We start from the raw sequence: 11,990 nt of genomic DNA, 5'->3' as shown, positions 1-11,990 counted from the left end.
CGCCTCTCCGCCCTACGACATGGCCCATTGCTAAGGAAACCTGGCAGGCAGCGCTGGGGCCAGGCAGCTGGGCTGCTGGGAAGGCAGTGGGAGGGAAAGAGGGGGCGGCGAGCCGTGAAGCCCACCCTTGCTGCCAAGGCGGATCCATCCGGGTGTTTGCCAGATGGGAAGAGAGCAGGGAGGCAGGCGTGCATCTTGGTTCCAGCGGCATCTCCCTGCCATGGCTCACGGCACCCACAGCATGGGGACCTGTCCACCCAAGCCTGCCGCTTTGCTATAGAGGAGCCCATGGATGGAGCAGATGGGGGTGAGGGGAGGCAGGCAGCTGGGATTTTGGAAAAGATAACACAGGTCAAGTGCACAAAGATCACCCCCACCTCCACATGCACAGCCCCCATGGAAGCCACTGGGCATGGCCGGATCACCAGCAGCAGAGCAAACACAAGCTCAGCAGGGAGATCTGTCTCCTGAAATGGCAAAAGCCGCCTCTCCTTTCTCCCAAGCCTGGCTGGCCCCAGGCAGTCCATGGACAGGGATGTGGCGAGGGTGCCCATGGCAGGACCCACCTTCGCTTGTGGCAGTGGCAGGAGGGAGAGGGAGGAGCAGGGCCCACAGCCGACGGTGGCACCCCGAGGGAGCAGGGTCCACAGCTGCCAGCGCGCTTGGCAGCGCTAGGCAGGGGCAGGCTATAAATACCTCTGACAGGAGATAGAAACACAAAAGCCGTCTCCACTTTCCTCAAATAGCTCAGCAGCTGGGCCAGACAAAGGCGCATTGACAGGGCAGCCGAGGCGTACCAGCTGGGCTGGGCTCCACTGGCAGAGAGAAACCCCATTCGGGGCTGGGAGCCCCCCAAAAACCTGCCCTGGGCTCAGGGCACCACAGCAGCAGGGTCCCAGTACGTGGCAGGGCTGCGCTCCATGGGTTCCCACCCTCCCACGTTCTCCCTTTGCCCTGGGAGAGGCAGTGCAGGGGGATAAGCACCTGAAGGATGCAAACCTTTGGGTAAAATCAAGCCCTCGGTTGTTCCAGCCCAGAGTCAGGGCGCAAAGGGGAGATCTCAGCAGCTTTTCTCCACCTCTTTCTCTTCCTTTGTACATTCGACACCCACAAGTGCTTTTTTGGGGGCTGCAAAGAGGGAGTGGCGGAGGTTGGAGGGCTCATGCATGGTCCCATGTCCCCATGCTGGCTGCAATCCCCGCCGCAGCTGGGAATACAAACAGAGCAGGGGGGAAAGGGGATGGGGCTGTTCAGGGACCAGGAAACACAGAGTGACGGGAGCCATGCCCCAGAGCCGCTGTGTCACATAGCAACACTTCACGCTCCAGGAGCACAACAGGTTTTTGCCCTGCTTGAACAAGGTAGGTCCTGGGCAGCCAGGGCCACGACGTCAGACGGAGACCAATCCCCTGGGTTCACGCCGGCAGGGCAGGAGTAGGGCTGGGGGTAAGTGTGGGACCAGACGTGGGCAGGAGGATTGGGGAGGCTGGAGAGGAAGGAGCCGCTCACCCTTGCCGGGGGTGGGGGAAAGGCTGGGGATGGGAGAGCAGAGAGCTGGATGGGGATGGAGGTACTGGAGAAGCAAAGATGGCTGCCACGGTCCCTCCCAGGCCCTCTGCATCCAGCCCCACAGGGACCCAAGTGCCAGGAGGCATGGGATTTGGGGGAAGCAGCAAAACAGAGAGGCAGTGGGATGGAGAGGCTGGGGGACAACTCACCTCCCCCTGACACTCAGAACCATATCTCCCTTCCAGGCCACCCCGATGGCTGAGCAGTTGTCCCTGGAGATGGCCCAGGTGACAGCTGCAGATGGTGCTGAAGCCCCTCCGCTTCAGGCCACCCGCCGTGACTCTCAGCCCCCAGCAAGAGGTGCAGAGGAAGGCAAACCTCCACCCCTGCCCTCTCGCCGCAGCTCCATCCTCAGCACCCTCCCAGCAGCCCTGGCCAGCCGCCGCAGCTCGCTCGGGGCAGCCCCGGGGGGCAGGCGCCCCTCCATCGGCCCCTGGATGCTCCACAGCCGTGTCAGCTTCTCCGGGCTCCCCCTTTTCCAGCCCATCCTCAAGACTCGCCTTGAAAACACTTACAGGATGCAGCCAGATGAAGGCTGCAAGTTCGATGCGGGGCGGGTGCAGCGGGTGCTGGAGGGGGCCCTCGCCAGTGCCCTGGGGACCACGGTCTACAGCCCCCAGGGCAGCGCCCCGCTAGCCCAGAGCCTGGCCGAGCTGCTGCGGAGCCGGGCGAAGGAGGTGGTGCCACCCCGCTACAAGCTGGTCTGCCAGGTGCTGCTGGGCCAGCAGGGCCAGCAGAGCATGCTGGTGGCCAGCCAGGCACTGTGGGACCCCGAGAGTGACAGCTTTGCCTCCACCACCTTCTCCAATGCCTCCCTCTTCGCTGTGGCCACGGTGTATGGGGTCTACTTTGAGTAGTGCCCACCTCTCCTTCCAGCCAGCCTTGTAGGGCTGGGGAGGAGAGCAGCTGAAATAAAGAGGTTTGCAGGGGCTGTGGCTCATACCTGGTGGCTTTGGCCACGGTGCACGCAGGGAGCAAGGCACGGGTGCCCCACAGCCCTCAGCCTGGGCTCACATCCACACTGCAGCTTCCACTACCACAGGTGTTGGGTTTTTTTTTTTTGTGGGTTTTTTTTTTTTTGCAAAGAGAAAAAAAGACCCAAGCTGCAGCAAACACAAGCCAAAAAGGCTGTGTTGCCCTGGAGCAGGGAGCAGCCCAGTTTGCTTCCCTGTTCCCAGGCAGATTGATTACACCAGCACTGGGGAAGGAGCTGACAATCACTTTCAGGGTTAAATCCCTCCTCGCTCCTGGCTTCACTCCCAGCTCATATCCCATCACACCAGGCACCACAGTGCAAGGACCCAGGCGACCCACCCAGCCCTTGGGCCACAGCTCCTGTCTTCTCCAGCTCAGCAGAAGCATGAGAGCAGCTGGTCTTGGTCTGGGCACAGAGACACTGGGGAAGGAGTGTGGCAGGAGCAAGGAGATGCTAAGGCAGCTCCAGGGCTTCACAGGCCTCAGCAAGAGCCAACTCTACCCTTCCTACTAGCCCCAGGAAGGGCAGTGGAGGTAGCACATGGGCTCCTCACCCCCTTCCTCTCTCCCTGGCCCTGTCACCCCAGCAACAGGCAGTGTTAAGAGGGGTCACACCTGGCAGGCAGAAGCTGCCCTGGAGCAAGGATGAAGCTGAAGCCCTTTTGTGTCCCAGCTCCAAGCAAGGCAGACAGGGTTTGCCCTTACACAAACAAATTTTTATTGAGGTGAGTCAGGGACAGGGGAGCTGCACATGGACAGACCAACAGGAAAATAAATAAATTCCATATAAATAAGATACATAAATAGTCCCACACAGCAAAGACTGCCTTGAAACAAGAAACCTCCCTGGGTCCCCATGAGATGAGGGCTTCTCCAGGCAAGTCCTCAGATCACACCCCCCCCACCCTTTATCAAACCTCAAGTTGTACCAGACAATTCACAATTTGTGAGCAGACGGGGTACTGCTGGGCCCAGCACAGCCCCCTCCTTAGTGTAGCAGTTGTGGAGTGGCACACACCCCAGCCCACAGAGCCCCTGGCAGGGCAGGCAGCACCCTTCACCCTGTCCACCCCAGGAAAGGGTCTTCCCTACCCCAGAGCAGCCAAGCCTTGAGGTCAAGGCTGTGCCAGTCCTCTCCAGGCCATGGAGAAGGTTTGTGCCACTGGTGTGTCACCCTGGGCAGGACTGCCTGAGCCCCCAACTGCAGGCAGCTGCCACCCAGGGCAGGCTGTAGCATGGCCTCGTACAGGCCATGTACAAGGCACAGCCAGCCCCAAACCTGGCCGCAGTGCAGTCACCCACCACCTCCCTGTGCCACACCAGTCCACTCCACCAAGACCAGCACAACCAGAGCAGGAGCTGCCAGCAGGAAGACAGCGATTGCCAGGGAGAGCCAGGGAGCAGCAGGGATGTCCAGACCTGCTGCTGTAACTACATCCACATGTCTTAGTCCAGAGTCCAGCTGAGCACCAGGATACAAGGTGCCCAGGTGGGAAGCCAGCACCACAACATACCTCCCATCCTGTGGGAGGGCAGGGGGAGACCTCTATGTCCAGAGAGGGTCCCCCCAGGGTCCCACGCTAGGCCTCAGCCCGTTCTTGGAGGAGCTTGAGGATGTATCTGAGGCGGTGGTGGAGCTCAGGAGAGCAGCCCAGCTCCTGGATGCTGCACAGCTTGTAGGTGTAGGAGTTGCGCTCCCGGTTGATGTAGGTGACAAGGCAGGAGTGGTCAGGCTTGCTAATGATCACCTTGGTGTGGTCGTTGTAGAAGTTCACCTAGGAAACAGGTTGGGCTTGGTTTAACCCACGCTGCCCGCGGCATGTCGGGAGTTGAGATGGGGCCACGCTTCCTGCCTCAACCTGTTCCTCCTCCCTGACCTGCCTGGGAGCATCCTGGCTCTGTGCCCCACGGCAGGAATGTGCCAGCCCCAGCACCAGGACAGAGAGAAGCAGCTGACTGAAGCATCATCTCTGCCACAGGCTAGACAAGCTGTGACCAGCAGCTCTGGGCACTGGAGCAGCATCCTGCACCCACAGCTGTTTTCACAGCTGGACCTTGCATCTGGGCTGTGGCACACAAGATCTAACACAGGCCAGCAGTCCCCAGCTGGCCTCATCCCCGAGTCTGGGCACCCCCACTGGGCATCCCCCCACGTACCTGGAGGGTGCCACTGCTGAAGAGCATGAGCAAGGCTTGGTCGGTCTTCACCCACTGCAGGAGAAGCATGGCCGGCTGCCCGAGGTCATCAATGCTGGGCAAGTCACCTCCCTGGGAGAGAAGGGTCTGCATAAGCTGCTGGTCCCATACGCATGAGCGCCACCACCAGCATACACACAGCCAAACCTGGACACACACCCAGTGGGGTCCCCACTCTCAGGACAACTCTGTGGGTGTCCACCTGGCCACAGCCCACAAGCAGGGAGTCCCACAACCCCAAGAAGCATGGTCAAGCCACAGCCCAACATCCAAACTACCCATCATCCCAGCCCAGGGCCCCAGCACCCACCTTCATGAGATGCTGCTCCATGTAGGACGCGAAGTAGCGCAGGACACTCATCTGTCCCTGCAGCTGCTCAGGGATGGCAGCCGCAGAGAACACGAGGTGTTTGCTGTTGGTTGGGTTGTAATGCACTGTCCTAGGAGAGGGCAGAACATGAGCTTTGGTGCCACCCAGCACCAAACTCACACTGGCACAGCCTCCCCCCTGCCCCTTCCCACTCAAGGGGCTTCCCCAGAGACACCGGCCCTTTCCCCACCGCTTACCTGTGGTTGGGGGAAAGTGTCATGTGTGTGCCGTTGTTGAAGAGGACCCCGATGCTGCGGTTGGAGAGCTGGTAGCCAAAGCCATACTTGTTGGAGTAATCCACCCACTTGCTCACCCAGACAAAGTGCTCATGGCGGGCCAGGGAGGCCGGGTTTTTCTCCACTGGTGGAGAGGAGAGAGGGTGAGCAGAGCAGGGAGCAAGCCCCTGCCCACCTCACCTCCCCACAGGGGAGCAGACCCCTCACAGCAGGCTCTTGCAGCATTTGAGGTACTCCAAATAGCAGCCATGCCTTCATCCTATGGGGAAGGGGACGCGCAGTGCCCTGTCCCACCCCAGAGCAGTCCAACCGGTTTACCTGGGGGCATGGAGGAGAGGCAGGTCCGCAGGAGCCGGACAGCAGACTCAATGATGGCAGAGGCAGTGATGCAGTCTTCAAAGGCTGCGGAGAGAAGATGACAGGCTGAGTCAGCCGGCCCCACTATCAGCCAGGGCAGGACATGAAGCTCAGGGCAGGCTGGGGTGGCCTGGGCAGGTATGGCTCACCCTCACAGCTGCTGGCCATTGTCCCCCGGATGGAAGGGGACGCAGATTTGTGAGACGTCTCCTCCACCACTGTCTCCACAGGGCTAGAGCTGGCGCTGCAGCACGATACAGGGATGGCCTGCGAAAAGACTTGGCTTTATCACCATCCCTGCCTGCTCCCCTGAAGAGGGGTGTCCACTGGTTTGGGGATGTTCTCACCTCATTCCCTTCCACAGTTTTATAGCTCATCTGCCGGCAGATCGAGGTCTTCATCAGCCCAGTGACCAGCTTGGAGATGTCATCCTTGTCCTCCAAAGAGCCTTTCTTGGCTGAGGAGAGAGCAAGCGATGAGCACGCTGAGCACAGCGGATGGGGACATCCGGGCCACCCTCCCAGTAGCTCAGCTCTCCCTCATCTGCTCCCATGCTCACAGTGGTGAGGATGGTGTCAGGCAGCTGCCTCCCACTTTCACTTCCCAGTTCTCATGCAACCCAGGGCTTCCAGGAGGAACTGCCCCTGTGGGTTGCGGCACAGCATCCGCTTTCCAAGCGCACGCCCATGCCAGGCCACCAGCATCAGGAGGGCAGGGGCAAGCTCAGCTCACGCTGGCCCCAGGCAAGGGGTCTGCAAAGACTCATCAGGAGGTCTCTCCAGGAGACAAGACCCACTTCTCCCTGGAGGAAGGGCTGCCTAGAGGCTCCTGGCCAAGTGCATGGACTCACCCTTGGGCTTCTTCTTCCCAAAGAGTGTCTTGGTGACTTTAGCAAACAGACTCTTTGCTGGGTTGGGGGGACTCAGCTCTGGAGCCATCATGCAGCTGCTAGGGGGGAGCTTTTCAGGCGTGTAGCCCTGCAGAGAGGTCAAGGCAGAGGTTTAGTTTCCATAGTCCACGTGCTCCAGGCAGAGCAGCTGCCCTGAGCTGACCGCAGTCATTCGCAGCCCTCCTGACAGCCAGCTTGCATTTCTGCCAAGCCTTGGCCCCACTATGGTATCCGCAGAGGAAACAGCCTCTGCTATAGGAACAGGGCAGCAGGAGCACACCAGACCCCTCAGATCCTCCAGCTGACATTTGGATAGGACAGCAGCTCCGTCCTTTGAAGGATGGAGGCTTGGGATCCAAGCACAACGCGAAAAGCGCACAATCCCTCATCCCACCTGGGGGAAGGGTCAAGGCCAGACTCCCACCCACTCACCTTGAAGAACTCATGGTCCAAGATCTCCTCAAGGGTGAGGCGGTCCTGGGGATTGCGTCTGAGGATGCCAGCGATGAGGTGCTTGGCGGGCAGGGAGAGGAAGGCAGGGAGGGTGTAGTCCACCTGCTTGATACACCTGTAGGTCTCCTTGAGGTCGGAGGTCTCAAAGGGAGGGTTCCCACAGAGCAGGGTGTACCTGGGAGGGGACACACGTGCCACCGTCACATCCCCACCAGATTTGTGACTCAGCAGCACTTAAAGCAAGGAAGTTATTGGCATTTGGCCGCCACACCTGGCCAGGAGCACCACTTCCAGCCCAGGCAGCCACGCTCACATCCGGCCACGCTTCCTCCTAGCAACTGTTTAGATCAACAGGCAAGGAACCCTGGCAGAAGGCCACCCTGCTGCCACCATTCCCACCCCCTGCACAGCCACCGGGGCGGAAAGTGGAGCAGAAAGCTTGCAGACAGCAGCCAGGCAAGGGGCTGGACGCACCCAAACAGCGCAACGATTGCTCCACATGACAAACAGAGCAGCAGCTGCCGCCAGCCACCAAGATTTTCCGTTGTTTATCAGGTTCACAGGGCGGTCAAGCCAGCTTCGAACCGGAGCTGAGTGCGGCATGAGAGTGCCCGCCCTGCGCAGTTCCTGCTTGCGCAGCCCCTGAGCAGCATCCCAGGATGGCTTGCAGCGCCCGCTCCAAAGCGGGGCTAGGCAGGATCTGGCCGCTCGCTCCCCTCCCCCTGCCTTTTGGCAACCGCTGCAAAGCCACAAGACAAAGCGCAAGAGGAGTTCCTCATTGGGGCTGCTCCACAGCCCAGCTCTCCCCGACCCCGCACGGGAAGGCTGCCCAGACCCCTCCCCACCCAGCAGCAGACTTACATGACACAGCCCAGAGACCACACGTCCGACTCTGGCCCGTGGCCCTGCCTCAGCAGCACTTCTGGGGCCAGGTAATTGGGGGTCCCACATATCGTTCTGTGGGGCAGAGCGTCAGGTCAGTCCACGTTCTGCATCCCCCCACCTCCAGGCCTGAGATTTAGCTTACAGCCCATCCTCCCCTCTCATTTTGCTCTTTGTGGCCCAAAGCCCCCCCTCCATCTACAAGGGGCCCCATACAGACTCCCCCCTCCCCAGCTCGTGGGGGTCAGGGGCAGCTGCTCCTGAGGAGCCGTCGGGAAGAGCTTGTCTTAGAGCCAGGGAGGAACAGAGCCTTTGTGTCCCGGCCTGTGCAGCCGGGCAGGCACAATAGCGATAGTCAGCACATTGTTCTCCCCGACGGCTGCGAGCTCACTCCTGAAGGAGCCACAAAGCCCCCAGCCTCCTCGCCTTGCCTGCAGCTGGGGCAGGAATCACTCCCTCAGCCTGAGAAGGGGCCCCTAAAGCTTCCTTTCCCCAGGCCAGGAGGGACCACTCGCCCCTCCACCCTCCTGGGAAGCCGCAGGAAGAGGAAGAATGAAACCTCAGAGGGCTCTGGAACAGGGAAGCCTCAAACTTACTTTTTCTTCTGGTCAGAGGTATCCTGGCAAGCGGCTAGCCCAAAGTCACCCACTTTCAGCTCCATGTTTTCATTGATGAAGAAGTTACCTGCAAGTCAAGGGCGACGCGTCACCACAAGTCCCTCTGGGGCAGCTCGCTCACCACGCGGCACCCTGCCCTGACCACAGCACTCACCAAGCTTGAGGTCTCTGTGCAGGATGCCCTTGAGGTGGAGGTATTTCAAGCCTGAGATGATCTGTTTGAGGTAATAGCGCACTTCGGGTTCCAGCAGAGTATGGCGGGCCTTCCAGATGTGGGCCAGGGACTGCAGGGGGCAAGAAGGCCAAGCTTGGTGTCAGCAGGCAGGGAGAACAGGCAGCCCTGTTGACTAGGCAAAGCTAGTTCTTCCAGAAGTTGCACATCCACAAATAATCCTTCTTCCACAGCCATGACCTCAGCAGACTCCCCATACAAGGCTGAGGTTGCTTGGCAGAGCCAGGGGAACACATTGGATTTACAGCGGTCCCACCGGGAGCTACGGGCTGCCAGCACGAGCAAGCAGCCCAAGCAGCCAGCGGCATCCCCAGTGCCGAGCGAAACCACGCAGCTTACGGCTGAGGTCAGAGGGTGTGACAGAGCAGGCAGCAAGGCAGCCCAGGAGAAGGGGAGTGCTAACAAAGCACCTGGGGTAAGGCCTGCTCCACCCAGCTTGGCTCTCTTCAGGAGATCCTTCAACAAGGAGGCCACCCCAGCACTCACCTTCCTGCTGCAGTGCTCCAGGAAGATGTAAATACTCTCTGTGTCCTCAAAGTAGTGGGAGAACTTGACAATGTGCTTGTGGTGCAAGTCCCGGTGCAGCTCTATCTCGTTGGTGATCTGAAAAGGAGCAGCAGTCCCTGGTGACCTCAAGGCCTCCACCACGCCATACCCCACCAGGCCAGTACCCCACCAGGCCCACAGCACCCACCTTCTCCCGCTGGTGGGGTTTAGCCACCCGGCTGTGAGGAATGACCTTCACGGCGTAGGTTTTGTTGCTGGAGAGGTCTGTCATTTCATAGCATCGCGCAAACCCACCCTGCAAGGGAAGAGGGGGTTACGGACGGGTGGGAGACAGCTCTCCGCTCACAAGCCTCCTCTTCCTCCTCCTCCGCTCCCTTGCGGCGCAGCCCGGCCGGCGTCCCACGCTCCCTCCTGCTGCGTCGCCCACTAAGATCTGAACTGTGATGCTCTCGAGCAGGGATTTTCTTCACCCAGTTCCTGTAAAACCTCCAGGGCGTTTTTCCTCCCACCATGACCAGACTCCGCATCTTTCCATATGAGAGATAAACCCGGAAAGTCCTGTGCCGGGCACGGAGCCCGGGGACCGGAGGCCACGGAAGGCATCCCCACGGAGACAGGTTTTTCCTGCCGTGATGTCAGCCTCCAATCTGCAGACTCAGCCGCCGAGCCCGCCTGGGAACCGGCCCCCACCTCCCACGCACACCGCCGGCAGCGGGAGGGAGAAGGTTTTTGTTTTTTTTTTTCTGGCGTGCGATGGGCCCCGCACCCCTGGGAACCGGGGCACCCGCCGGCCCACGCACACCCCGCGGGGCGCCCCGAAACCGATGCCGGCGAGGCGCGCGGCCAGCCCGCGTGATTCACAGCTTCCAGCGCTGCTGCGGGAGAGGCGGGGAGCGCGGGGGCGGCGGGCGGCAGCCGCGGGAAGGGGTCGGTGGCGGGGCGGGGGTCCGAGCCGGAGCGCAGCCCCGCACCCCCGGTGGCTCCTGGTTCCCAGCCCCGCTCGGTTCCCGCGGCAGCTCCCCTCCTCCCCACGCCGTTCCCCGGTACCTTTCCCAGCAGGCGGCCCTTGCAGTAGGAGCGGCCGGAGACGGGGTCGGTGATGATGCGGGTGGTCGTGGTCTCGGTCGCGCGGGGCGGGGGCGCCGGGGCGGGTGGTGCGGGCAGGCCGGCGGTGGGGAAGGGAGGGAAGAGGCCGGCGGGCTCCATGACGGGAGGAGAGCGGGGAAGGGGCTCCGGGGGGCTGGGAAGGGGAGGAGGCGGCCGCTGCTCCGCCACCGCCGGGCCCCACGCACGTGGCCCCGCCGCCGCCGCGCGCTGCCGCCCCGGGAATCCCGCCGGTTTTATCAATGGGCGTGTTGACGTCACCTCCGCGGAGCCCCGCCCCCGGGCGCGCCCGCTCTGCCCTTAAAGCGGCCGCAGCTTTTTTTAGGTGGGGCGCGGGGGTGGGGTGGCGGGGTCCTACGTACGCACTAATCCCTGCCGTGATCCCTAGGGGGGGGAGTCCAGCCACAGCCCTGCTGCCTCCTCCACGCAGGGCCCCCCCATACACACACAGCGCCCCCCGCCATGTCCCCCCCCCTACACACAGGGACCCCCCCAGGGATCCCTCATAGACACAGGGATCCCCCATAGACACGGAGAGACCATTCCTCAGCTCCCTCCTCCCTCTCCTGGGACACGCAGAGCCCCCTCCCCATACACATCTGTAAATACACGCACCCCCACACCCACTCGCGGGACACCTCCCCTCGCAGGAGGGACCGGCTTGTGTCACACGGCCCCCTGGGGACTGAGGACCCCACATCTACACCCCACAGAAAGGTAGGGTGGGATTTCAAAGCCCACGTGTTTGCTGCGGGCCCTGGACCCTCGTGCCAAACCTGGACGTGGGCAGGCACACCCCCACCCCGGGACCTCTCATTCTGAGCCAGGGGCCAGGGAAGGGGGGTCACAGCCCACCCCCGGTGGGGGCTGGGGACGCAGGCGTCAGTGGAAGATGCAGCTGAGGCCCGTGGCCTGGCTGTCCTCCAGGTAGGTGCCCCTCGGCCACCGTTTGCCCCGTGACCCCCGAACACCCCCCAAAGGTCAGTCCCCTGCGGCTGCCCACGCTGGCCAGTCCCGCACTGGGGACCTGCGGGGTTGTCCCACTGGGGACCTCCATCATCGCCCCTCGGCACCTGGGCAGCCCCCTGCCCCAGGCTTCCTGGGGGCTGTGCTGTCGCGGGGTGGGCCCGGCGGTGCTGGCCCCGGTGTGGGGTGCCGTCGGGGCAGAGTGCCATAGCGGTGCTGCTCTCTAACGGCCGTGAGGAGGACACGTCTCGGTGTCACCCAAAACAGGCCACGGAAGGATGCTGGGCATCGCTCCCTCCCCACGGGCGTGGGAGCCAGCAGAGGTGGCCGCAAACCCGCGGCCCACCACGAGCCCGGAGCAGCAGCGTTGCAAGAGCCCCTCAGAACCAGCTCCTGCTGCCCTTCCTGCGCTCCGTACCGGGCACGGGGTGACTGCGAACCTCCCTGGCTCTGTGCCTCAGTTTCCCCACTCTGCATTCCACCTCTGCTTCCCGGGGCGGCTCAGGGCTCTGCTCACCGCTGCTCGATCTGCTCCTGAATGTGCTGAGGGTTTCGCACCGTGCACTCGCGGCACATCTCCTGTGGGGGGAATTAACCCGTTTTTTTTTTTTTTTTTTTTTTTTTCTGCAGAAAGCGG

At 61.9% G+C, this 11,990-nt stretch overlaps 2 protein-coding genes across 2 annotated transcripts; one reads left to right on the top strand and one right to left on the bottom strand.

Moving 5' to 3' along the window:
• Positions 1–1,763: 1,763 nt before the first annotated feature.
• Positions 1,764–2,426, top strand: DYNLT4 (dynein light chain Tctex-type 4). The gene has a single exon (XM_086754012.1). It carries the CDS (start codon positions 1,764–1,766, stop codon positions 2,424–2,426), a length of 663 nt encoding a protein of 220 aa, XP_086610138.1.
• An 812-nt stretch (positions 2,427–3,238) lies between these two features.
• PLK3 (polo like kinase 3) lies at positions 3,239–10,513 on the bottom strand. The gene is made up of 15 exons (XM_086753222.1): positions 10,331–10,513; positions 9,471–9,578; positions 9,263–9,379; positions 8,699–8,828; positions 8,524–8,611; positions 7,907–8,002; positions 7,025–7,220; positions 6,554–6,680; positions 6,051–6,160; positions 5,853–5,970; positions 5,665–5,748; positions 5,308–5,470; positions 5,051–5,180; positions 4,702–4,812; positions 3,239–4,319 (listed from the first exon to the last, which is right to left on the bottom strand). The coding sequence occupies exons 1-15, from the start codon at positions 10,487–10,489 to the stop codon at positions 4,125–4,127; spliced, it is 1,932 nt and encodes a 643-aa protein (XP_086609348.1). The 5' UTR covers positions 10,490–10,513; the 3' UTR covers positions 3,239–4,124.
• Positions 10,514–11,990: the final 1,477 nt, after the last annotated feature.

Source organism: Chlamydotis macqueenii, chromosome 8 (genome assembly GCF_036417535.1).
Source record: "Chlamydotis macqueenii isolate bChlMac1 chromosome 8, bChlMac1.mat, whole genome shotgun sequence".
Classification (NCBI taxonomy): Eukaryota; Metazoa; Chordata; class Aves; order Otidiformes; family Otididae; genus Chlamydotis; species Chlamydotis macqueenii.
Note: the sequence above shows the minus strand (reverse complement) of the source record. Positions and strands in the feature narration are given on the sequence as shown.

Bases quoted from the DNA above. Each gene is read 5' to 3' on its own strand.
- DYNLT4 (XM_086754012.1), top strand. From the start codon at position 1,764: ATGGCTGAGCAGTTGTCCCTGGAGATGGCCCAGGTGACAGCTGCAGAT.
- PLK3 (XM_086753222.1), bottom strand. From the start codon at position 10,489: ATGGAGCCCGCCGGCCTCTTCCCTCCCTTCCCCACCGCCGGCCTGCCC. The intron at 8,003-8,523 runs GTAAGTTTGAGG...TCTGCCCCACAG, and splicing joins ACCTCTGACCAGAAGAAAAA to AACGATATGTGGGACCCCCA. The intron at 7,221-7,906 runs GTAAGTCTGCTG...GTCCCCTCCCAG, and splicing joins TGGTCTCTGGGCTGTGTCAT to GTACACCCTGCTCTGTGGGA.